Source organism: Dendrobates tinctorius, unplaced genomic scaffold (genome assembly GCF_039654945.1).
Source record: "Dendrobates tinctorius isolate UK_male_01 unplaced genomic scaffold, ASM3965494v1 ptg000022l, whole genome shotgun sequence".
In the NCBI taxonomy this organism is placed as follows: Eukaryota; Metazoa; Chordata; class Amphibia; order Anura; family Dendrobatidae; genus Dendrobates; species Dendrobates tinctorius.
Window position 1 is genome coordinate 42501 of NW_027361690.1, and position 27500 is coordinate 70000.

The 27500-nt window shown below is 46.0% G+C and overlaps 1 protein-coding gene across 3 annotated transcripts in view; it reads left to right on the plus strand.

Annotated features, from left to right (window-relative positions):
• RAB27A (RAB27A, member RAS oncogene family) overlaps window positions 1-27500 on the plus strand; it is a 68439-nt gene that overhangs the window by 30305 nt on the left and 10634 nt on the right. For all 3 annotated transcript variants that reach the window (XM_073568399.1, XM_073568397.1, XM_073568400.1), the window contains exon 4: window positions 6007-6110. In XM_073568399.1, coding sequence (XP_073424500.1) covers window positions 6007-6110 — 104 coding nt within the window. The remainder of the gene's footprint in view (window positions 1-6006; window positions 6111-27500) is intronic.

Below are 27500 nucleotides of genomic sequence, written 5' to 3' on the forward strand. Positions count from 1 at the left end.
CGTCCCCCGCTGTCTCTCTGGCTGCTCTCTCGTCCCCCGCTGTCTCTCTGGCTGCTCTCTCGTCCCCCGCTGTCTCTCTGGCTGCTCTCTCGTCCCCCGCTGTCTCTCTGGCTGCTCTCTCGTCCCCCGCTGTCTCTCTGGCTGCTCTCTCGTCCCCCGCTGTCTCTCTGGCTGCTCTCTCGTCCCCCGCTGTCTCTCTGGCTGCTCTCTCGTCCCCCGCTGTCTCTCTGGCTGCTCTCTCGTCCCCCGCTGTCTCTCTGGCTGCTCTCTCGTCCCCCGCTGTCTCTCTGGCTGCTCTCTCGTCCCCCGCTGTCTCTCTGGCTGCTCTCTCGTCCCCCGCTGTCTCTCTGGCTGCTCTCTCGTCCCCCGCTGTCTCTCTGGCTGCTCTCTCGTCCCCCGCTGTCTCTCTGGCTGCTCTCTCGTCCCCCGCTGTCTCTCTGGCTGCTCTCTCGTCCCCCGCTGTCTCTCTGGCTGCTCTCTCGTCCCCCGCTGTCTCTCTGGCTGCTCTCTCGTCCCCCGCTGTCTCTCTGGCTGCTCTCTCGTCCCCCGCTGTCTCTCTGGCTGCTCTCTCGTCCCCCGCTGTCTCTCTGGCTGCTCTCTCGTCCCCCGCTGTCTCTCTGGCTGCTCTCTCGTCCCCCGCTGTCTCTCTGGCTGCTCTCTCGTCCCCCGCTGTCTCTCTGGCTGCTCTCTCGTCCCCCGCTGTCTCTCTGGCTGCTCTCTCGTCCCCCGCTGTCTCTCTGGCTGCTCTCTCGTCCCCCGCTGTCTCTCTGGCTGCTCTCTCGTCCCCCGCTGTCTCTCTGGCTGCTCTCTCGTCCCCCGCTGTCTCTCTGGCTGCTCTCTCGTCCCCCGCTGTCTCTCTGGCTGCTCTCTCGTCCCCCGCTGTCTCTCTGGCTGCTCTCTCGTCCCCCGCTGTCTCTCTGGCTGCTCTCTCGTCCCCCGCTGTCTCTCTGGCTGCTCTCTCGTCCCCCGCTGTCTCTCTGGCTGCTCTCTCGTCCCCCGCTGTCTCTCTGGCTGCTCTCTCGTCCCCCGCTGTCTCTCTGGCTGCTCTCTCGTCCCCCGCTGTCTCTCTGGCTGCTCTCTCGTCCCCCGCTGTCTCTCTGGCTGCTCTCTCGTCCCCCGCTGTCTCTCTGGCTGCTCTCTCGTCCCCCGCTGTCTCTCTGGCTGCTCTCTCGTCCCCCGCTGTCTCTCCGGCTGCTCTCTCGTCCCCCGCTGTCTCTCCGGCTGCTCTCTCGTCCCCCGCTGTCTCTCCGGCTGCTCTCTCGTCCCCCGGTGCTGCGGCTCCTTTAAATGTCCTCCAAGCCACATCAGGGGCCGCATGTACATCCAGTGTCATCGCTGCAGGCCGGATCCGGCGGCCCGGCTATTTGCCGCAGGCCGCGGGACCCCTGACACCGGATGTGTGAAAGAGGCCTAAGAGTGTTAATCTCAAATATTTTTTTCATTGTCATATAATGATAATAATCCACTTAGTTCAGTACATTATCTCACCCTATCATTGTAATGCCTCAAACATCTTCCCACAAATGAGGGTTTTTGACAAGAATCACTGATCAAAATTGATCCATTTATCTGATTTTCATTTAATTCGTGGTCCGTGTCCATTTTTATAATCAGTGTGAAATTCCCTTTATCTCAGATGCAAAACAATAATGAAATTGTAATTCCAAAGCTGCTTCTACCTCTGGCAAACTCCTCAGATGCCTTGACTGCTATACTTAAATAGATGCTTTTCTCACCAAACACAAGCAAAGCAATCTAAAAGGGTATAAGACTATCGAAATCGGCATGCATTAGCAAGTATGCGTTATTTCCTGACGCACCCTCGAACGCTGCTTGCAGCGTTTTTGGGTGCGTTGGCATTAGCGCACAGTGAACGGACCTGTTCACTGTGCATAGAAATGTATGGGCTAACGCATGGTAGCGCTAGGTACCGGAGCGCTACCATGCGTTAACACATACCGTTAGCGCTATGGCGCTAAAGATAACAAAAATGACAGTGCTAGCGCATCCGTTTAATGGATCCGTTAAACGGATGCCCTAACGCAATGTAAACCTAGCCTTATTACCGCGTAGTGTTTGACTATTTTTAGTGGGCAAACTGAGCCATCTGTTGAGTTAACTAGGACCCACGTTCCCCTACCGGCGGGGTCGCACTTGGATTTTCACACTCAAATGCGCAGAGCGTCGCTGCATATGGCTATGTCCTCGTTGATTAAACCGCCTTTCGACACTGTTTTTGACCGCGGCAACAACTCGCTAATGTGCAGCGCTCCAAAAAAAGCGATAGCGAAAGCTGCTATGATATTGCGACTTGCATACCGATGGGGATATTGAAATATTGTCAAGCAATAGTCTAAGTGAAATGGGGCGACGACATTCCTGACTCGGTTGAAGCCTTTTCTAGCCTTTAATGGCTTGTTTCATGAAAAAGAACTTGGTAGCGTCCACCCCATTAGTTTGACGATGCACCCGATGCCCCTCTTTGTGCCGAATCAAGAATTCTGTAGACCCCTCACATCTCGCTAAGTTGCACTTATTGGGCCTACCCTGAATTAGAGAGCACCGCTCTTCCCATGCCTTACCGTAGACCTGCCAGGTAACCGGTGTAATGGAGGCGCGGATTAATGGCATCAGTGATTTGCCACTGTGTCCCATAGGGATGGAGGACACTGGATACCCGCTAGTTGTGCACTGGGGAGAAGGTCTCTGAAGGCCTGCCAATCGGAAGATAACAGTGAGTTGGCAAGATTTATTATCTATGTCAGTCACTAATCTGGCACCACACCAGATGTGTTTCAGGGACAGTAGTGCTAGCCAGCGTAAGAGCATGAGTCCTTATGGGGATGCGGAAAACATATGGTTTAAGCTCTTTGCGGTTCACGGATTTTCCATTAGAAATCGAATATTCGTGTTTTCCAACTGAGTACCCCATAACTCCACTGATACTATTGCGAAAATTTCTAGCAGGGCTGGATTGCGCCCCCAGCTTGATGTGACCCATAGCTCTGGCCAGCTGCTTTTGCACCATTGGTTTTTGTATATTGCTGCAAAACCCTCTTTGATATGTCCTCCTACCACGAGCCCTAGGTTCTTGCTTTTGCCATGACGCAGGTATGGCCATTGCAGGACTGTAGAAATGTTTTCCAGACTACTAAGTCTGCCCTCAATGAGCGAGTGATTCTAATTCTATCGCCAGGCTGGGCAATGCCCTTTGTTGCCAACGATAATCCGCGAGAGAAGGCTCTGCCGGCCGCCATTACGTGGCTGGCAAATGTCAGCAGACCCCAGCAGGGACTGCATCTGTTGGAGGGTGATTTTTTTTTTTTTTTTTTATTTCACAGAAACCTTCCATCTGCAGTGTTTTCTGTATTTTCTCAGCTGTTAAGCGAAAAACCATTGAATTGGTGTCTATTTCGAAGCCAAGGAAATTCATTACATAACGTGGTCCGAGTGGTTTTTTTTGGGTGATAGCGTTACGCCGAAATGCCATGATATAAATTTAAATTTCTCGAGAAGGAGCAGAGTTTTGAATTTTTGGGACAGATGAACAAAAAATCGTCAAGTTAGTGAATCTGCGAATTGCTGCCTGTTTCAGAACGGACTACTCAGTCCAGGATTGTACTGAATAGCTCGAAATAGTGACACGAAATAGAGGATCCCATCGGCAAGCACATATCTAAATAATAGTGCTGGTCCACCTTGCAACCTAAGTTGAACCCTTTGGGCAGCACGGATAAAAGGCGAAATGCCGACTGTCAGATTTTGCTATCAGCGCATCGGGCCCAGCTATGCAGACTAATTATACCGCCTTGTCGAAAGACGTGTATGTCACGGAAGCTTCCCCTGGGATGATAGCGTCATTAACCTATTTGCCTTTTGGGTGTGACACGTGATGGATCAGACGATATTTCCTGGGTTCCTTTTTAGGAATAATGCCTAACGGCAAGATCCTGATCTTTTGGAACGGCAACGATTGAAAGGGGCCCTCCATTCTTCCTAATTCAACCTCCTTTTTGATTTTTTTTGGTGCAATATTTCGGGGAATTCGTGAGCGGATTTTAGGTCATTGGACAAGGTTGGTTTTCTACAGAATTTGAAGGCGATAAAAAAACATATGTAAAGCCGGAGTGTAATTGCCGTGTTGCTTCTTTATTGGGGTAGAGGTTTAACCAGGGGCCCATCGCGGTTATGCTCAACAGGGTTTTGCTGTGTGGGTGCTCTGTTTGCCTGATGAGTACACCTTGCTGCTGGGTGTGTTCCCCCCCCCCCCCTTCCCCACAAGCTGCAACCACTGAGTGTTGACCTGCGGCTGTGGAGTAGTTAGTGGTCATAGATGAAAATCGGGGTTGTTTCTGTGACTGCACGAGTCGCAGCCACACATCTGTAGCTTTAACTGTCCAGCCTAGATCGGGTTGTAGGGCCAGCCACCTGCGGAATTCCTCGTCATACCGCCACCAGGTGGAACTGCCATGGGATTTATATGAATTGTGTATCAGGTCCTGATATACATACAATTCGGAGCAGCGTTCCGGATGTTTCTGGCCCATAATACAGCCTAGGCCTGCAAAAGCCTGTAGCCAGTTATTCATCGTTTAAGCTCTTTTTGGTCTTTTTCTATTGTATGGTCGTGCGCTTGTCCCCTTATCTACGGTCTGTTGGTCTTCTCATAATAACGACCATATGTCAACGTAGTCATTATTTCATATTTTCTGTCTAGTCTCTTGGTCTGCATGTGCACCTAGCGAACTAATGCTGCAGAAAAATACGTCTTTGTGTAAACTCACTAACTGAGGTGTCGCCTTGTTGTCGGTTGACCGCATGGGCGATTCAAGTGTTGAACTAGCGCCTTAGTAGCTGTGGCTAGTTCGTTCTCTCCTGTGTAATGTATGGCATGGTGTTGGCTTCAAAACACCCACCGCTATCGAACGCGGGCCGGGTGACTCCAGGTGATGGAGGAACTCCGGCTCCCGCTGTATCAGTGGTTCTGGTTCAGTGCTTGAATTGGCCAGAGGCCCTGGGAGATGGGGATGGGTCTCCCCGGATGGCAGCCAATGATGGATAACTTGACAGCTGACATCTGTCGTGTGCCTGAGCCCGAGTGACTCCCATTAATGGAGGAACTCCGGCTCTGGCGTGATCTGGTGGTTGGATTGGCTGGAGGCCCTGGGAGGTGGGGATGGTTTACTCTGGCTGGCAGCCAATGATGGAGCACGTGACCGCTGGTGTCTGTTGTGTGCCCGAGCCTTCCTGTCATAACTCTCAGAAGCGTCGAGCCACTTTGATGTGGTTGGGGAACACCATCTAGAAAACTGAGATCTGTGTCTCATCACCTCCAGCCACAGACCCTGAATATGAGACTCGTCCTCCAATTTTATCTGACAAACCACGCCCCTGGGGTTGGGATATGTGAGCGGTCAATCCCACCCATCTCTGATGACCGCTTGTAAAACCCGAACCTGGAATGGCCCAAACAACTCTCTCAGCACTATAGGTGCTTGAGCATACTTCCGAGCTCACATCACCGCAGCCAACAGCCGCGATGACACGTATGTCCTCTCATGGACTTGTCCGGCGGCCCTCTTACACATGACATATAAACTTTTTTGCTAAACGTGTTTTGTAAAGGCTTTTGGAATACTCTAATACATAGTCTGTACATATACACTGATTTCTGAAATGCTGGATTTTTATAGTAAAAAGTACTAAAGGTGCCAATAATGTGCATCACAATTTGTATATGGATGAGAAGCACAATCTATATAATCGTATCGTCCATCCTACTGCTATCCTTGATATATGCTGGGTACCAAACATTTATATCTATGTACAATGCTTGTCATTGGTAATTTTCCATGCTCGAGTTTTAGGAAATTTTATAAATTGGTAAACTGGAAAGAAACTTTTGAGGCAGGTGGAATTTGTATTGTCAGTGTAGCAGCATATTTGCTTCAACAAACTCCATACTACAAAATATTTCTCTCCTCACACTTTTTTCCTCTTTCTCAGGTTTCGTAGCCTCACCACTGCCTTCTTCAGGGATGCTATGGGATTCCTCTTACTTTTTGACTTAACAAATGAACAGAGCTTCTTGAATGCCAGGAATTGGATAAGTAAGTGCTCCTTATTCGGGTTGTTTCTTCTAGGTGGTATCTGGAGGGATCGTTGTGATCAGAGTGCTTGAGTTCTATATTAGGCTGTATGGCTTGAATGACTGCTTATTTTAAGATTCCTGATATATGAATATTACATTAGAATAAACATTATTTTAAAAAAGAAAACTGACATAGATGGTGGTAAGGGAAATTCAACTCGGCAGATCAATAATCAAAGCCAAAATAAACGAGACTTGTAGCTCATTTTACACGTCAGTTTTTCACGTACCCATGTCAGCCTATGAGGATGTTCACTCGTCTTATACTCATTCAAGTGTCAGATCAAACTTTGCAATGAGTCTATTGGTCCATGAAAAAATCAGACCACACTCTGATGCTATCCAAGTGATGTCCTCTTTCCACTGACCAATAGATAGAAGGTGGAGAATAAATTCTCCTGATCACTTATACCGCATAAGGATTGTGGTAAAGAATAAAACCAATTCTTCACTTTTCTGTTTTGTTCATTCATTCACAGTAAGGCTCAGCTCACATTTATCCTGTGCTCTATGATGAGCGCTTACACCGGGGTTTGTGTAAACACTTGATTCAGTCGGAACCCTTGGTGGAAGATTCAATATGATGAGGCAGATGGAGGCAGTGTGGACTCCATAGGACCTGTGATCATAGAATCATAGATCAGGCGGTGTCCATCTTTTTAGGCGAGCATAATAGGACGGACAACCACAGTTTTGTGCACTTCTGATTAGGACAGAGCTGAACAGAGTCCAGAGTAACTGCTGCCTCATTATAGTGAATGGATCTCTCGGGGGGAGGTGGGGGGTCCACTCTGTCACGTCACTCAGAGACTTAGTTGGACCTCCAAGTAAATGCTCAGCGTAGAGCGCTAGATAAGTATGATCCTAAATTTTATGTAAAATGTTATCGATAAAATCTTTAACTTGATCCACACAAAAAAACAAGTCCCCGCTCAGGTCTGTCATCTGTCAACGGAAATATAGGGAGCTTCTCTATTACTGGTAGTACAAAGGCTCTGGAAAAGCGCTAGGACTCCTCAAAAGAAATTCAGCGCTCCCAAATCCAATGCCCCCTCCCTACTGAGCTCCAGTGTGCCTAAAAACACATTTAGCACCCACATGTTTGGCGTTTCTGCAGTGATGAGACCCCCCTAATTTACAGGTGCGTGTCTCCAGAAGCATGAGCTGGGCATAATGTACTGGTTACAATGGCAGTTTGCAATTTTCACTCGGCAACATCCACTGCTGCCGGTTTCTCGAAAATACCCATCAAGTCCAAATTGTCACTACATCTCTAGATAAACTCCCAAAGGGTTATAAAAGGTTATAATTTACAAAATGGGGTCACTTAAAAGGGGATTCCACTTTTCTAGCACTTGGGGGCTCTGTATATGGACTCCGCAAACTATTCTAGGAAAATCTAGTTTCCAGGATGAAAATAGCGCTCTATCCCTCCTGAGTCTCGCAGTGTGGCTAAGCGGTACTGCACAGACATACTTAGGGTATTTCTACATTCAGCAGAAATTGTGGGACAAATTTAGGTGGCATTTTTACCTATTTGCTAGTATGAAAATGTAAAATTTAGGGCTATCACACAATCTTGGTGGTAAAAATGTAATTATTTTTTCTTCACTGCCCAAGGGTATAAAATTCTTAATTCTTTGACATGTAATGTGGACCCTATAAAAAAAAAATATGTACGGTATATAACTTCCTAACACAAAATTGTTTCAAAAATTGTGCTGATATAAATTAGACGTGTGTAAATGTTACTTATTATTTTGTGTGACACATCTCTCTGATTTAAGGACTTAAAAATTAAAAATTTCAACTTTTTTTTTTTCACGGATAAATGCAAGTCATATCATATACATTTCACAACTATTGTGAGGTAAAATATACAGAGGAAAACAGGTATCACTCATGCGCTGCTGATATCCAAATCGATAAAACTAAAACATTTATTTAGACAGGTTTAAAAGTCAACGCGTTTCGAGGTCAAGCAGGACCTCCATCAGGTTTCCTCCTGATGAAGAGGTCCTGCGTGACCTTGAAACGCATTGACTTTTAAACCTTTCTAAAATGTTTTCATTTTACCGACATTTGGATATCAGCAGCGCATGAGTGATACCTCCATCTTCCTCTCTGTATCCATGGTCATCCCTTTGACCGGTATCTGTGCAACAGCTGTTTTATATGCTCGTTATGTGTTGCCATACACTCACCTTGCTAGGTTGCTGAATCTCCCCTTTCCCTGACACCACTTTGTCATCGGATAAGACCCTATTGCACTTTCTCTTTCCCAGTTTTTCTTTCTTGAAGTAAAATGTCACAAAAAAACAAAGTCCAAATCAGTGGGATCCACTGAAGCGTTTCAGAGTTATGACCTCTTAAAATGGCAGTGGTCAGAATTTAAAAAAAAAATGGCCTGATTAGAAGGTGAATATGGGCTTCAGGGTGAAGGAGTTAATATTATTTGTCAGCCACAGTAAGTTGTCTTACAGCTAGGCACAGGACAAAGAAGGGTGCTCATGGCTGATCTCCTGAGACGCACTGAGATTTTTTTTTAATATTTTTTTTTTTCTATTCTAGTTGCAATATTAGGCAAAGTAGGTGCTAAAGAAAGTTAAAGTTATTGTAGGAGTAATTTTTGTAAATTTTCAATGTTTGTTTGGTCTTCCTTTTTATAAAGCGGTTGGCCTATCCAAATCAATAAGACTTGGTGTACCGTTACACTAAGCGACGCACCAGCGATCCCGACAACGATACGACCTGGTAAGGATCACTGGTGCGTCGCTAGTAAGCTGTCAAACAGATCTACTCAACAATGCAGCAGCGATCCGTATAGCGACCTCAGCGGTTGTTGGGACCTTGTCACACAGCAGCTATTCTGACGACTCTGCCTGCGTCCCTGAGTTCTGAGTCGCCAATGAGGTCGCTCGTTGGCGTCAAACACAGCGATGCAGGACGACAATGATCAAAAAATGGCCCAGGACATTTGAGCATGATCAGTGTCATTGCAGCGGGGGCCCGGTCGCCGCTATTTGTCACGTAGTGAGATCGCTGGCGAGGTCGCTGTTGCGTCACTAAATCTGTGACGTTTCAACGATCTTGCTATGTGAGACGGGGGCTTAAGGTCAGTATGTGTGACTGCAGACTTGTGAATCACCCCAGCGCATGCACTATGCGCTGCAGTGATTTGCTGGTTTCTGAGCCAGGACTGGAGGGTATGTATATGTTATACTCCTCCCCGGCCATAACCCTACCGGCCTTGCGCTATACACGTGTATTGAGTTAGGCTGTGCCCCGAATAGTGATGTGGCCTACTAGATGGTGCAGTCTATGGAGCAAGGCCGTGCCCACTAGATGGTCTCTGGCTGGGAGTATGTATCATTCATTCGTACGTACATACATACATACATACATACATACATACATACATACATACATACATACATACATACATACATACATACATAGATACATAGATAGATAGATACCCACCGGTCCCGGCTCAGAAACTGGACAACCCCTTTAAATATCCGTTTACTAAAGGTTAACCTTTCAAGCCATTTACTTGTTAGTGTGAAACTTAGTTCTGTTTGCAGCGTCTGCTCTATCTACATCTTTTCTATCTACATCTTTTATTTGTTAAGGGAAGCTTAACAAGACCTGTGGTATTTCATCTAGCAAATAAGTTGTTACACCCTCCTCTTGTGCAAACACAGTGCTGTCTTAGAGGGAGTTTTGATTCCCACCCAAGATCAAGAACTGACTGTTAGTTATGGAAACAGCAGCACAAACAGAGCAGAACTTTCACCTCATTTGTGCTTTTAATAGTCATCTCTATCACACGGGTAGTGATGCCTCGGTGCTGGAATAAGACCTATAAAGTGTCACATTCCACCCACACTAGTTTGTCATAGCTCATACTTAACGTATTACTTCTACATTTTTTTGTTTTGTTTTGTCTTGTGGATTAAATGCGTAAAAAAAAACGGTCTACTTTCCTATTGGTGGACACTTAATTTTCCCATAAGACTGTGACGGTGGTGGAGGGCCGAATCAACAGGCTTGGCTTAAAGGAAGGTTTAAGGCGATTCATGCTGCCTAAACTGCGTCCAGATCCAACCAAAGACCATAGCCGAAGATGACACTAGTCTGGCTATGCCCCCCCAATTGGTCCTTCATTTCCACTGCTGATTGACTGGTCTCTCCCTCTTGTGTACAAATGGAAAACCTGTTAATCAGCAGCTGTGGCACTGGGAAAAGTGGACGGCTAGATTTTCAAAGTATATTTTCTCAAAGTAAGTGTATTTGGCGTGCTCGAAAAATATGTTCAAGTTCTCGTGGCTGCAATCCCTGTATGTGTTGCAGCTAACAGAGTAGCGGCACATTTGCTTCCACAAGATCCATACTACATATACTCTCCTTACCCTTCACCGCTCCTTTTTCAGGTTTTGTAGCCTCACCAGTGCCACCTTCAGGGATGCTATGGGATTACTCTTACGTTTTGACTTAAATGAGCAGAGCTTCTTGAATGCCAGGCAATCCCTGCATGTACTGTGGCTGTTGAACAACCGCGAGACATGCAGCCGCGGGGGACTCTAACATATTATTCAAGTACGCCAAAGTCACTCGGTTAGCACACAAGCATGCTCGGGTAGCACCTTATCCCAGCACGTTTGCTCATCACTGGCTATTAACCCCATATCTGCAGGTTAATAGCGTTTTTTCTGGTTATCAGTCCCCTTTAAATACTGAAGTGTTTCAGAGAATAACATTCCTGGCTGCATTCAGTTTGGGTAGGATGAATCGCCTGATGGGTTTCCTGTAATTCTGCTAATTTTTATTATTTGTTGTTATTCATTACTTCGTATTAAGTATTTTATCACTTAGTATTGAGCAGGACTAAGTCTGTTGACTAGCTGCTACTGCTAATGTTACGAGAGGGCTTTACATTATACCATGTATTCTTACCAGTAGCAGCAAATAAAAAGCATATCCTTTACTGCTTTTTAAAGCAAATAGAAATCCATATTGCTGCTGTTTTTTCAGCATTAAGTAATATGCAAGTATACATTTACCTTGATCAAGCAGTTCCTCATATGATAACCCTGCACCCAATATTATGCCTCCAGTCACCTCAACATATTGATGCCCCCACAGTTCCTCACACAGTAGCATACCCTCATAGCCACGTCCATACAGTATGATTGCCAAACAGCCCCCCACACACAGTATGATGGTCCCACAGTTCCCCCAAGTCCTCTGGTCTATGCAGCATATGCATCGAGGCTCCGCATAGCATGATCTAGTGAGGTTAGCGAGCCTGCTGCACTGAGACTCAACTGCACAGGCTCAATTGTGGAAGATGGAGCCGATTGTTCTGTTCCACCATTGAATTCACCAGTGTCACATGGATGCAGATACTAGTGAAATTTGTGAATGGGTGGCTACGTAATGCGGTATGCTACTGTTTTCAGCCCTTTGGCTGTACTGGTCTGTGGGTTGGACAGGAGCAGTAAAAGGCTAGATTGTGGCCTGTGGGACACACTTTGCACAGGTCTGTTTTATCTCATCCCTGCCAGAAGAGTAGCCACATGCATGTTCATTTGACTCTACAAGTTTCCTATGGACATTCATGAACAGCCCAATCTCCAGCAGGAAGACATTAATGAACTCTATCTAATGTCAAAAGTATAGAGTGAGCACTTCTTTCAGTGGTGGTTGCTGTAAAAAAGACTGACCTGTTCCCTTTAATTTTAGAAAAGACAATCTCTCTCATATCGAGAGCTTTTTTGTGGGTTTAGTTTGTAAAATGGGGTCACTCATGGAGGTGTTTTGCTTTTTTGGCACCTCCAGAGGCTCTACCAGTGTGACAAGGCAACCACAAACCAAGGAAAATGTGAACTCCAATATGGTGCTTCTTTCCTTCTGAGATTTGCACTGTGCTTCAAAAGTAGTTTTTGACCACAAATGGGGTAGTGGCGTACTCAGGAGAAATTGCGTAACAAATTGTATCATTCATTTTCTCCTATGATCCCCTTGAAAATTAAAAACAAGAGGCCAAAGCAACATTAGTGGAAAAACTGGAAATTTTCCACTTAGCTTAATGTTAAACAATTCTGTGAATCGCCTGAAGGTTAAAAATGCTCACTACGCCCCTAGATGAATTCCTTGAGAGATGTAGTTTCCAAAATGTGGTCACTTGTGGGGGATTCCTGCTGTTTTGACATGTCAGCGCATTTTTAGTGGCACATAGCAGCCACAATATATTTCAGCCAAAATTGAGCTCCAGAGTTCAGTTGGCGCTCCTTCCCTTCTGAGCCCTGCCATGCACCCAAACAGTAATTTTCATCACATATGGGTAACTATGTACTTTGGAGATATTGCACAACAAATTGTATGGCCCATTTTTTCCAGTTACCCTTGTGAAGATGAAAAATTTGGGGCAAAACCACAATATTTGTGGGAAAAATGTATCTTTTTTTTCATTTTCACAGCTCAACATTATAAAATTCTGTGAAGCACCTGTGGGCTCAAGGTGCTCACCACACATCTAGTCCTTGAGGAGTGCCGTTTCCAAAATGGGGTCACTTGTGGGGGTTTCCATTTTTTTAGGCACACCAGGGGCTCTCCAAATGAGAAATGGCATCCGCTATCTATTCAAGCCAATTTGCACTCCAAAAGTCAAATGGGCCTTTTCCTTCCGAGCCCTGCCGTGCCCCCAAACAGTAGTTTTACATTATATATGGGGTACCTGCGTACTCGGGAGAAATTGCACAACAAATCGTACAGTCCATTTTTCTCCTTTTACCCTTGTGAAAATGCAAAGTTTGGGGCAATTTTTAATTTTTCCTCCTCATTGAGTTAATTACTTTGAAGCACCTGAAGAGATAATAAACTTCTTGAATGTGGTTTTTGAGCACTTTGAGGGGTGACGTTTTTAAAATGGTGTCACATTTGGATATTTTCTGTCATATAGGCCCCCTCAGTCACTTCAAGTGTGATCTGGTCCTACAAAAATTAGCTTTGTCAATTCTCTTGAAAAATTGTACCCTCCTAACTTCCTGACAAGAGTTTAAAAAATTGATGCAGATGTAAAGTAGACATTTGGGAAATGGTTATTTTGTGTGACATAACGCTCTGGTTTATCGGCATAAAAAATTAAAGGTTTAAAAATTGTCAAAATATCAGATTCTATGAAAATTTTGCTAATGCAAAAAAAAAATCGTCAAATTTATCACTAACATGAAGTACAATCTCAGAATCCATGGGATCCATTGAAGCGCTCCAGAGTTGTTACCTCATACAGTGACAATGGTCAGAATTGTAAAATTTTGGACCGGTCAGGAAAATGAAAAGACTGGGGGAGGTTGAGGTTAAATCTATTTCTTAAAGCAAAGAACTGAGAGATTTATTGCCCTTTACCTCTGTCCTGTTTAATTTTAAAGTGACAAAACAAATATTAAAGAATTTATTAAGAAGTAATTTCTCAGGAGTATTGGTCGCATGTATCTGATGTAATGGGAGCACACACAACGAGTAAAAGTTATGCTTTTGTATGTTTGTGAAGTACCTTTACTCTGTTTCGGACATTTTTGGATAGCCTAGGTCCAGGGCCTGAACCTGCTGTCTTTGCGCTGTAGATAAAAATGACGCGTGCGCTCACCCCATTCAATGTTTCTACATTTCCCCTGACACTTGTGCATTGCTTATGTCCTGCTGAAAAAGGGGGTCCGGTTCACTTTTAACCCCTACACGTCGTAGCCATTTTCATGTTTACGTCTTTTTGCTCCCCTACTTTCCAGAGCAATAAGGGTATGTGCACACACTGCAGATTCACCTGCAGGTTTTTTCCTGCGGAACCGTAGGTAAAGTGACCTGCGGTTTTGCTGCGTTTTGCCTGCGGTTTTGCTCTGCGGTTTCACACCTCTACTATGTTAAAGGTGTGAAACCGCAGCAGAATCCGCAGAAACAATTGACATGCTGCGGGAAAAAAAACGCAGCTTTTCCGCAGGTAAAAAACCGCAGCGTGAGCACTGCGGTTTTGAAAACCCATAGGCTAACATGGTAAAGTACCATGTCTGCGGAACTGCTGCAGTTCTGCAGGGCCAAAACCGCAGCGTGTGCACATGGCCTAACTTTGTTATTTTTCTGTCAATATGGCCATGTGAGGGCTTGTTTTTTGCAGGATGAGCTGTACTTTTGAACACCAATAGTTTTACCATATCATGTACTGAAATACGAGAAAAAAATTCCAAGTGCAGTGAAATTGCAAAGAAAGTGCAATTCCACAAGTTTTGTTTTTTTTTTACTATGTTCATTAAATGCTAAAACTGACCTGCCATTATGATTTTCCCGGTCATTACGAGTTAGTAGATACCAAACATGTATAGGTAGTTTTATTCGGTCGTCCATGACAGCACCACCTGAGAGAGGGGATCCGCCCTTTAGGAACAGGAAACCTACAGATACAAAAAGGGTGGCACCTCTCCCACGCATCAGTTGGTTTCCTGTTCCTAGAGGACAGGACTCTCTACAGATCGTCCGTCATGGAATCTTCATTGAAGACCCAGGTAGCGAGGGGGTCTCCTACCTCGGTCAGTGCGGGGTCCCTGGAAGCGCCACGGTGGGGCCGGGTAGGTCACCACGGCAGTGGACGAAGCAGGTGGAGCAGGGGTCCGGTGGATGCCGTCTCCAAAGCCAGCACCTGGTATGTATGCCCCGGTGCGCTTCCCCAGGCCCAGTCCTTCCGGTCAGTGCTGTCCCCTGGCCGGGCTCATGGCGGCGGGCGCCGGGGGGGGCTGGCACTCCGGGCAGGGCTGCGCGGCTCCTTCGCGCGCGCTCCCGCAGGGCTCTGTGAGCGGCGGAAGTGACGCGGCGGAAGGGGCGGAGCGATAGCGCCGATACCGGAAGTCGGGTGCCGGCCGACCTCCGGCGCGCGCCGCGGGTGCATGCCGGTCCGGGGGTCGCGCGGCGACCCGGCGAAGGCAAGGGGGGCCGGAGCATGGGGGAGGGAACGCAAAGCCGGGTGGGTGGTGCTATGGCAGGTTGCCTGCTGACCCGGACAGGAGGCCATATAAGGCAGATGGGGACGCCGCTGGGGTGCTTCTGAAGGCCCCAGCAATGGATACGTCGGAAGCCCCCTTAGTCCAGCAGGACGAGGCGCAGGAGCGCCCGCAGAAACAGGCCAATACGAGTAGCCAGCAGAAGAAACAGACGAACTAGCGACCAGAGCCGCGAAAGTTCCTCCAGAAAGGACCCCCCTGCCTCCCTCCGTGATCCGGTACCTGCCTCATCTGCATGGGTAAGAGATCTCCGTGAATGTACCCTGATGCAGTGTTCCCTTATGTTCTTTTTCAGGGGAAGAAGGTTACGGGAAAACAGAAACACAGGGAATGTGCCCTCTGTAGTTCCCCCCCTACCAGATGGCCACCCTAAAAAGTTATGCCAGCCATGCATACGGCAGACGGTAGGAGTTGTTAAGGACAGGGAGTCCAGGGGTAGATTGTCAGGCCCTTATACTCTCCCCCGTTTATGCAGGTAGCGGAAGAGACACCTGACTTCACTTCAAACCTGAGAGACATGATCAGGCAGAAATGAAAGCTTTACCTCAAAGAGAACCTTCTAGGAGAAGAGAGGCTAGTGGTTCAGGCTCGGAGGCCTCAGTCGCCCCTGGGAAGGGGGACAATTCCTCGAACTCCTCGGCCTCCTCCTCGTCTTCCTCGGATGAAGACTCTAGCCGGTTCTGCTTCCCCTTAGACCAGATGGACAGATTAGTGAAAGCTATACGGTCCACCATGGGGGTAGCGGAAAAAAAACGGGAACTATCAGCACAGGACATAATGTTCGGGGGGTTGGACCCCAAAAAACGTAAAGCTTTTCCATTGAACGAAAAGGTTCAGAGCCTAATTGATAGAGAATGGAAGAGACCGGAGAAAAGGGGCTCCATGCCACCAGCCTTTAAGCGGAGATACCCCTTTGATAACCCAGTAGTAAACAGATGGGATAAAGCCCCGAAACTAGATGCAGCAGTAGCCAAAGCATCTAAAAAATCCGCCATCCCGTTTGACGATATGGCCTCCCTGAAAGATCCGTTAGATAAAAAAGCGGATTCTTTCCTTAAAGGGACATGGGAGATGTCAGCAGGCGCGTTAAGACCAGCGGTAGCTGCCACCTGTACAGCCAGATCTATGATGGTCTGGCTAGATCAGCTAGATTCCGAACTAAGAGATGGAGCTTCAAGATCATCTATTCGGAAAAATTTGCCCATCATTCAGAATTCCGCGGCGTTTTTAGCCGATGCTTCTGCAGACTCTGCAAGAATGGCGGCTAAAGCCGCAGGTCTGTCTAATGCAGCGCGAAGAGCGCTCTGGTTAAAATGCTGGCCAGGAGATATTCAAGCCCGGTCCCGTCTCTGTTCCATTCCCTGCGAGGGGGAGTACCTATTCGGCCCCGTCTTGGACGAATTGTTGGAGAAAGCTGGAGATGACAAAAAGAAATTTCCCAGTCTCCCGAACCCCTCTTACAGACGTCCCTTTGCCAGGAAAGGGTTTTTCCGGAGAAGGCCGTCCAGAGATCAGGGCAGATGGGATGACAAAAAAAGGAAAGGTACAGGATTCATGTTTGGGGGAGGGCGCCAGGAAGGTCCAGCTCGGGATACGAAAAAGCCGCCCCAATGACTAGTTGCCCCAGTAGGAGGGAGACTAGCTGCCTTCTACCCATCCTGGTCTCTGATCTCCAATAGCAGCTGGATATTGGGGATAATAGCCGTGGGACTATGACTAGAGTTTTCTAGGGTTCCCCTTGATCAATTTAAAATAACCCCACTCAGGTCGTCTGCTGCAGAACAAGCTGCCCTGGAAGCCGAGGTTCATAACCTGTGCGCTAAGAAAGTCCTGATAGAGGTTCCAGAGGAAGAATGGGGGAAGGGATTCTACTCCCCTCTGTTCCTGGTCCGCAAACCGGACAGCTCCTTTAGGACAATAATTAACCTTAAGGCCCTCAACAAGTTTTTGGTCATACGTCCCTTTAAAATGGAAACGATTAAGTCTGCAATAAAATTGCTGTTCCAAAACTGCTTCATGGTGGTGTTAGATCTAAAAGACGCATACTACCATATACCCATCCATGCAGGCCATCAGCGGTTCCTCAGAGTGGCGGTTCAGTTGGATGGGTCAATTCGACATTTCCAATATGCGGCCCTCCCTTTTGGAATGGCAGTCGCTCCCCGAGTGTTTACTAAGGTGATAGCGGAGGTCATGGCCCATCTACGTGAATCGAACATTCTGGTGATTCCCTACCTGGACGATTTTCTTATTGTAGGTAAAACGGCGAACCATTGTTTACAACAGCTACAAAAGGCAATGTCTGCCCTAGAACGGTTAGGATGGTTGCTGAACGTCAAAAAGTCCCGGTTGCAGCCAATGAAAGTCCAACAATTTTTGGGCCTAACCCTGGATTCTGAAAAACAGGAATGCCGTCTGCCTCCGGACAAGCTTGTTCGCCTCCATTATCAGATCCTGAACGCCTCCAATAACCCCACCATGTCCCTCAGAAAAGCCATGTCCCTTCTAGGCTCTCTTTCGGCCTGTATCCCGGCAGTCCAGTGGGCCCAGTTTCATGCAAGGAAACTACAGAGCGAGGTCTTATTACATCAAAAAGTCCTTGGAGGTTACTTGGAGGGTCAGCTAACCTTATCCCGTAACACAAGGGAGTCCCTAGAGTGGTGGTTAGACAAAGATAACTTATCAAAAGGGGTGCCCTGGGAGTATAACGTAACCCGCATAGTCACCACGGATGCTAGTCCTTACGGTTGGGGAGCTCATATGGGTGAAATTTTAGTCCAGGACCAATGGCAACATCATCAGTTAAGAATGTCATCTAACCTAAAAGAATTGACAGCAGTAGAACAGGCGGCTAAAAAGCTCCTTGTGTACCTACAGGGCCATCACGTGCGAGTGTTCTCCGACAATCGGGTCACCGTGGCATACATCAATCACCAAGGCGGGACCCGTTCCAGACCCCTGATGTTTGTAGCAGAGCGGTTGTTCCATCTAGCAGAACAATACTTCCTATCTTTAACAGCATTGCATATAAAAGGAAAAGACAACATCACGGCAGACTTTTTAAGCCGCAATCGGCTAAAGCAAGGGGAATGGTCTTTAAACACCTCCATATTCAATCTGATTGTTCAAAAGTGGGGATATCCAGAGGTAGACCTATTCGCCACCAGAGACCACACGCAATTGAAACAATTCTGCTCCCTGAATCCCAGAGAAAATCCTCTGGCGGTAGATGCCTTCCTGATAAACTGGGACTTCAAACTAGCCTACGCCTTCCCTCCCCTATCTCTTCTACCCCTGGTGATGAGGAAAATCAGGAAAGACAGAGCAAGGGTTATAGTCATCGCTCCATTTTGGCCCAGGAGAGCATGGTTCTCATGCCTCAGGACCATGTCGGTGTCCGATCCTTGGGTTCTGCCGGACATCCCGGATCTCCTGTCCCAGGGCCCAGTCTTCCATCCTCAGGTGGCTGGCCTTCATCTGACGGCGTGGAGTTTGAACGGTCATTATTAGAAGAGAAGGGTTTCTCCGCAGACCTAATTAACACCCTACTTAAGAGTAGGAAAATCATTACCACAAAAATTTACGTTAGAATTTGGAAAAAATTCCTTCAAAACTCAGAAGTAATCGCTGGGGATTCAGCACCTATAATGCAGATATTAGAGTTCCTACAAAAAGGTCTAGACATGGGACTCTCTACCAGTACAAGTACTAAAGTACTACTAAAGTACAAGTGTCAGCCTTGGGGGCTCTGTTTAGCTGTAACATTGCTGGTAATTATTGGATAAGCAGATTCATTAAGGCAGCAGGTAGATCCAGGCCAATAATGAAGGATAGGTTTATGCCGTGGGACTTGAACCTAGTCCTCACTGCTATGACAGAGACTCCATTCGAACCTATCTCGTCGGCTTCCCTAAAAAACCTGTCCCTCAAGGTAGCCTTCCTGGTAGCTCTAACATCAGCTCGCAGAATAAGCGATATTCAGGCCTTATCTAGGTGTCCTCCTTATTTACAGTTTAAAGAGGATAGGGTAATACTTAGACCTGATCCAGCATACTTGCCAAAGGTAGTTTCTAGTTTCCATAGGACACAGGAGATAGTTCTGCCATCCTTCCTCCCTAATCCAACTAACGAAAAAGAAAGGAAACTACACACCCTGGATCTCAGGAGAGGCCTCATAGAATATCTGTCAGTCACCGATCCCTGGAAGAAAGATAATGCCCTATTTATCTCTCATCAAGGCCCCAGAAAAGGTTGTAGAGCATCAAAAAATACACTAGCCAGATGGATTAGAGAGGCGATTGCAATAGCATACACATCAAAGGGCAGGTCGCCACCCGGAAAACTGAGGGCGCATTCCACCAGGGCAATGGCAACCTCATGGGCCGAAAGATCAGAAGTCTCCATCGACCAGATATGTAAGGCGGCCACTTGGTCCTCTCCGAGCACCTTTTATTATAGGCTAGACCTGGGTGCTTCCACAGACCTCTCTTTTGGTATAAGGGTGCTGCAGGCTGTAGTCCCTCCCTAAAGCTGATATTACTCTCTGTAAATCTCTCAGGTGGTGCTGTCATGGACGACCGAATAAAGTCTTAGTTACTCATCGGTTAACGGTATTTTTCGGAGTCCATGACAGCACCCGTATATTCCCTCCCTTTAGTTTAATTGGGGTGTGCACGTCTTTTTTCTTGTATATGCTCACTGGTGATAAGAGTTATAATTGTAAAGAATACTGTACATAAATCATGCATTAACCTTGGAAGTCCTCTTGTGCTCTGTAATCCAACTGATGCGTGGGAGAGGTGCCACCCTTTTTGTATCTGTAGGTTTCCTGTTCCTAAAGGGCGGATCCCCTCTCAGGTGGTGCTGTCATGGACTCCGAAAAATACCGTTAACCGGTGAGTAACTAAGACTTTTTATTGAAGTGGTGAAAAACAAAATCCAAAGTTTGTTAAAAAGAAGAAAAAAAAAAAAAAAAGAGTTAATTGCACCATTTTGAGAGACCCGCAGTGTCTCAATTTTTTGTGATCTATGGCTGGGTGAGGGCTTATTCTTTGCATACCTAGCTGACGTTTTAAATACCATTTTCGTGTGGATCTTTTGATCGCCCATTATTGCATTTTAATGTTTTAATTTAATGTTGCGGTGACCAAAAAAATGTAATTCTGGCGTTCACCTTTTTTTTTCCACTATGCTGTTTACCGATCAGATTAATTCTTATTTTGTATTGATCAAGCGATTCTGAATGCAGCGATACCAAATGTGTATTTTTTTTGAACAATGGATGTCTCAGCCACAGCGCTAGCGCTATAGTCTACTCAGCTGCAAAATATTAGGATAATACCACAAAATTCCTCCAAATGAATAAATAATTAAACGTTTTAATATATGCGCTCAGAGATAGACTTTTAAATAAACTAAACTCACTCTATAAATAATTATAGAAAACTAAGTGGCCAGCCTGAATTGCAACCTCCAAGCAGCGATGAGGGTCAGGCACCGCCTACTTGACTCTTTAGAAAAGACTTCAATAATAGAAAATCAAATAATAGAGGAATTTATACTTCAGATTTTGCCACATACAGCATTAACCATGGGGCTAGGAAGAGGAAATTGTCCATAAAGAGAGGAAAAAGTTACCTTGAGGTAGACTTCTTTGAACTAATGGTACTTAGCAGTCCAGGTCCTGTGCATGGAAGATCCAAATGGAGCGGCAGCAATAATAATAAAATCCAAAGTATTGCCACCAAGTTAGGAGGAGGGTGGTTTAGTGCTGTAGGTTGCGGACGCTCGTCCCGGCCGGAGACGTGCGTCCTCTCTGCAGTGCGCCCTCCTGGGCTTGAAGTGGTAGCGGCGCACGCCGAGAAAAGCTAACAAGGTCCGCAGGACCTTGTGTGACGTCACAGTCACGTGATCGCTCACGTGACTAGCTATGGAGAGCGGTGAAGCTCAAAAACATCCGTGTATTTTTTTTAACTGTTTTATTTTGAATAGGGGGTAATTCAAACTTTTTTTTTTTTTTTTTTTAAACACTTAGTCTCCATGGGAGACTAGAAGCTTTAATCATCCGATCGCACAGAGGCGATGACCAGATCACCTGTGTATAGCAGAAATGCTCACTTGCCAGGAGCACCAACCGCTGGGCGGCGCACATAGCTTTCCGACAATGACAACCACAGGGGTCTGCTGCAGACCCTGGGTTGTCATGCCAACTCATCAATGACCCATGGTCATGTGACACGGGAGGGATTAGTTATGCGCTTCCGGCGCGATCTTGTAAAATGCCGCTATCAGAGATTGACAGCGGCATTTAACAGGTTAACAGCCATGGGTGGATTGCGATTCCACCATCGGCTGTTAGGGGCACATGTCAGCTGTTCAAATCAGCTGACATGTGCCGAGAAAGATGTGGGCTCAGCGCTGGAGCCCACATGAAAGGGAGAGACACCACATGCGCTGTACATGTACAGAACATGTCGTGAAGGGGTTAAATATGATCTTTCAATGAGTACCCTACGATGAATGCCTGAGGAATAAATTTAAAATGTGTTCCCATAAATGTAAGATATGTCATTTCCTGAATAAAACAGCCCAAAAGATTAGGACTAGAGTTGAGCGAATTTGTTCTGGTTCCCTCTTATTCGACAAGCTATAGCTCTTACCGAATAAGCTGCAGCGGGAACCCGGCTTCCTGGATCGCGCCAGCTGATCAGTGCCACAGCTGTGTCACGGCACATGCATGGAGAGCCTGTTTGATGGGTTCTCCATGCATGTCGTGACTGTCACACAGCCGCGACATATGTAGCTGTGGAGCTAATCAGCAGGAGCGATCCAGGAAGCCGGGTTTCCTCTGCAGCTTATTCAGTAAGCGCTATAGCTTGTCGAATAAGAGGGAACCCGAACAAATTTGCTCAACTCTAATTAGGACCTCTACAAATCTAACTATTTTTCAATTGCATCAATTGTTTTATTGTTGAGGACTCTGATGCATTTTTGCAGAAAAAGTGCTTAATACATTATTTTTACTGCTGGCGTCCATTGTATAACAGACCCAGAACAAGGTCTTCAGTATTTCTTTACAGATTTGCTATTATACCAGAAAATTTGTTACTAGGGGGAGCCACTGCTTCCGTGCTGGCCTGTGGCCCTTGCCCTTCATTTCCTAACCCCATGCTGGTTGGATAAAGTAGATGCCTGACACAAACCGGCCGTGGTGGTATATCAGTCACTGCACTACAACCAGTGAGCGCTTCCCTGCAGTGCATGGGAAGCGCTCATCCGACTCCAGGGTCCAACATGCAAGTGTGACCAGAACTCAGAAGTAGGGCTGAGCAGCTTCAGTAACACTTACTGTTTTAGATTCATTTGCAGCCCCCATGGTTTAACAGTGCCCTAGGCTGTTGCCTACCCATAGTCCCAGCCATGCGTACGTTTATGGTTGAGTAACCCGCACTTGTATGTTAACCCCTTCACGACCAATGACGCCACATAGGCGTCATGAAAACTGGTGCCAATCTGACCAGTGACGCCTATGTGGTGTCATGACTTTAAAGCCCCCCTGCGGGTCGGGTGACCTAGGTCACTGAAAGGTCACCCGACCCGCAGATACAGGGGGTTTTGTTCTTCAGCACAGGGGCGTGGCTTCGCCCCCACGTGACTACGATCGCTCTGATTGGCTGTTTCACTTTTAACAGCCAATCAGCGATAGTAATATTTCATCAATGAAAATTGATGAAATATTACAATCCAGCCATGTCCGATGCTGCTGTAGCATCGGACATGGCTGGTGACAGCGATCCGACCCCCCCCCCCCCCCCAACTGTTAACGGGGGCGGTCTGCCCCCGCCACTGAGTGACAGCGGCGATGTGCCGCCGCTGTCATCATCGCTCCCCCCTGGCTTCCGATCGCCCCTCCTCCCACCCCCCGGTACTCACCGAGTGCCATTATGGCTCCCGATGTCCCGCGGTTCCGGGCCATGGGCGCCGCCGTATTGGAAAATGGCGGGCGCATGTGCAGTGCGCCCGCCGGCTGCAATTTCCATTCATTCATTTTGATCACTGTGATAAACTCATGAAAAGTAAATAAACCCCCTGTTTATCACCCCCATAGGCAGGATCAACTAATAAAATAAAGAAATTATTTTTTATTTTTCCATTAGGGTTAGGGTTGGAAAGTGTTGGGGTTAGGAGTGTGTTGGGGTTAGGGTTGAAGTTAGAATTGTGGGGTTTCCACTGTTTAGGCACATCAGGGGGTCTCCAAAGGCAACATGGTGCAACCATTGATTCCAGCCAATTTTGCGCTCAAAAAGTTAAACTGTTCTCCCTCCCTTCCAAGCCCCGACGTGTGCCCAAACAGTGGTTTACCCCAACATATGGGGTATCTGCGTACTCAGGAAAAATTGCACAACAACTTTGGGGGTCTAATTTCTCCTGGTACCCTTGGGAAAATAAAAAATTGGGGGCTAAAAAAAAATTTTTGTGGAAAAAAAATTATTTTTTATTTTCACGGCTTTGCGTTATAAACTTCTGTGAAGCACTTGGGGGTTCAAAGTGCTCAATACACATCTAGATAAGTTCCTTGGGGGATCTAGTTTCCAAAATGGGGTCACTTGTGGGGAGTTTCTACTGTTTAGGCACACAGGGGATCTCCAAACTTGACATGGTGTCCGCTAACGATTGGAGCAAATTTTCCATTCAAAAAGTCAAATGGCGCTCCTTCCCTTCTGAGCCCTGCCGTGCGCCCAAACAGCGGTCCCCCCCCACATATGGGGTACCAGTGTACTCAGGACAAACTGGACAACAACTTTAGGGGTCCAATTTATAAAATTTGTATTTTTTTTTTTATTTTCACGTCTCTGCGTTATAAACTTCTGTGAAGCACTTGGGGGTTCAAAGTGCTCACCAGGCATCTAGATAAGTTCCTTGGGAGGTCTAGTTTCCAAAATGGGGTCACTTGTGGGGGGTTTCTATTGTTTAGGCACATCAGGGGCTCTGCAAACGTAATGATGACCGCACACCATTCCATCAAAGTCTGCATTTCAAAACGTCGCTACTTCCATTCCGAGCCCTTACGTGTGCCAAAACAATGGTTCTCCCCCATATATGGGGCACCAGCGTACTCAGGACAAACTGTACAACAACTTTTGGGGTCCAATTTATCCTGCTACCCTTGCGAAAATAAATTGCTGGCTGAAAATCATTTTTTTGAGGAAAAAAAATTATTTATTTTCACTGCTCTGCGTTATAAACTTCTGTGACGTGCTTGGGGGTTCAAGGTGCTCACCACACATCTAGAGAAGTTCCTTGGGGGGTTTAGTTTCCAAAATGGGGTCACTTGTGGGGGGTTCCACAGTTTAGGTACATCAGGGGCTCTGCAAATGTTACATGATGCCCGCAGACCATTCCATCAAAGTCAGCATTTCATAATGTCACTACTTCCCTTCCGAGCCCCGACGTGTACCCAAACAGTGGTCCCCACCCACATATGGGGTACCAGCGTACTCAGGACAAACTGGTCAACAACTTTTGTGGTCTAATTTATCCTGGTACCCTTGTGAAAATAAATTGCACACTAAAAAAATTTTTGAGGGGGAAAAAAAAATAATTTTCATGGCTTCTGCGTTATAAACTTTTGTGAAGCACTTGGGGGTTCAAAGTGCTCACTATGCATCTAGATAATTTCCTTAGGGTGTCTAGCTTCCAAAAAATGGGGTCATTTGTGGGAGAGCTCCAATGTTTAGGTACACAGGGGCTCTCCAAACACGACATGGTGTACGCTAACGATTAGAAGTAATTTGCATTTCAAAAAGTCAAATGGCGCTCCTTCCCTTCTGAGCCCTGCAGTGTGCCCAAACAGTGGTTCCCCCCCCCCCCACATATGGGATACCAGCGTACTCAGGACAAACTGGTCAACAACTTTTGTGGTCCAATTTCTCCTGTTAGCCTTGTGAAAATTAAAAATAGTGTGCTAAAAATCATTTTTGAGGGAAAAAAATTATTTTTTATTTTCACTGCTCTGTTATAAACTTTTGTGAAGCCCTTGGGGGTTCAAAGTGCTCACTACACATCTAGATAAGTTCCTTAGGGGGTCTAGTTTCCAAAATGGGGTCACTTGTGGGAGAGCTTCAATGTTTAGGTACACAGGGGCTCTCCAAACGCGACATGGTGTCCGATAATGATTGGAGCTAATTTTCCATTCAAAAAGTCAAATGGTGCTCCTTCCCTTCCGGACCCAGCCGTGCACTCAAACAGTGGTTTATGACCACATATGAGGTATCTGTGTACTCAGGAGAAATTTCTCAACAAATTTTAGGATCCATTTTATCCTGTTGCCCATGTGAAAATGAAAAAAACTGAGGCTAAAAGAAAATTTTTGTGAAAAAAAAAAAGTACCTTTTTTTTTTTTTTTTTTCAGATCAATTTGTGAAGTACCTGGGGGTTCAAAGTGATCACTATACATCTAGATAAGTTCCTTGGGGGGTCTAGTTTCCAAAATGGGATCACTTGTGGAGGAGCTCCAATGTTTATGCACACAGGGACTCTCCAAACGTGACATGACAACCGCTAAATATTCCAGCATATTTTCCATTCAAAAAGTCAAATGGTGCTCCTTCCCTTCTGAGCCCTGCCGTGCACCCAAACAGTGGTTTATGACCACATATGAGGTATCGGTGTACTCAGGAGAAATTGCCCAACAAATTTTAGGATCCATTTTATCCTGTTACCCATGTGAAAATGAAAAAATTGATGCTAAAAGAAAATTTTTGTTGGAAAAATTAAAATGTCCATTTTTTCTTTCCACGTTGCTTTAGTTCCTGTGAAACACCTGAAGGGTTAATAAATCTTCTTGAATGTAGTTTTGAGTAGCTTGAGGGGTGCAGTTTTTAGAATGGTGTCACTTTTGGATATTTTCTGCCATACAGACCCCTCAAAGTGACTTCAAATGTGAGGTGGTCCCTAAAAAGAAACAGTTTTGTAAATTTTATTGTAAAAATGAGAAATCGCTGGTCAACTTTTAACCCTTATAACTTCCTAACAAAAAAATATCTTGCTTCCAAAATTGTGCTGATGTAAAGTAAACATGTGGGAAATGTTGTTTATTAACTAGTTTGTGTCACATAACTCTCTGGTTTAACGGAATAAAAATTCAAAGTTTGAAAATTGCTAAATTTTCTAAATTTTCGTCAAATTTCTGATTTTTGTCACAAATAAACGCAAAAATTATCGACCTAAATTTACCACTAACATGAAGCCCAATATGTCATGAAAAAACAATCTCAGAATCGCTAGGATCCGTTGAAGCGTTCCCGAGTTATTACCTCATAAAGGGACACTGGTCAGAATTGCAAAAAATGGCCTGGTCAGTAAGGTCAAAATAGGCTGGGTCATGAAGGGGTTAAGGAATATATCGGCGTTCGCCCACTTTAAAAGCAGGATCACTGAACAATAAAGCTATGGAATCAGACTTGTATTTGATTATACGAATATTATGTGATTCCATAAAGGGGGTCGCAGGAAAGTTCTGTACCTGATCGTGGTGTGATGTAAAAAAGAAATCTGTGCTTTACTCAAAAACCTAGGGAGGGGCAAGTAAATTGTAGTGTTTTATTTGTTTTGTTTTTAAAGATCAAACTGTGCCTGGGCTGTAGACAGAACTTTTCTGAACGGGAAAACCCCATATTATTTATTTATATAGCACCATTGATTCCATGGTGCTGTACATAAGAAGGGATTACATACAAATTACAGATATCACTTACAGTAAACAAACTTACAATGACAGACTGATACAGAGGGGAGAGCACCCTGCCCTTTCTGGCTTACAGTACATGCTACAGGATGGTGGGGAAGGAGACAGGTTGATGGCTTGCAGCAGTTCCGGTGTTGGTTGAGGTGATATCTCCGGTAGTGGTGAGGAGGCAGCGGGGTCATTGCAGGCTGTAGGCTTTCTTGAAGAGGTGGGTTTTCAGGTTCCGTCTGAAGGATCCGAATGTGGTTGATAGTCGGACATGTTGGGGCAAAGAATGCCAGAGGATGGGGACTATTTGGGAGAAGTCTTGGAGGCGGTTGAGTGAGGAACGAATAAGTGTGGAGGAGAGAAGGAGGTCTTGGGATGACCAGAGATTACTTTAGGGAAGGTGTCGGGAGATTCGTTCAGAGACATATGGAGGAGACAGGTTATAGATGGCCTTGTAGGTCAGTATTAGTAATTTGAACTGGATACGCTGAGGGAATGGAAGCCAGTGAAGAGATTTGCAGAGGTGTGAAGCGGAGTAGTAGCGAGGAGAGAGATGAATTAG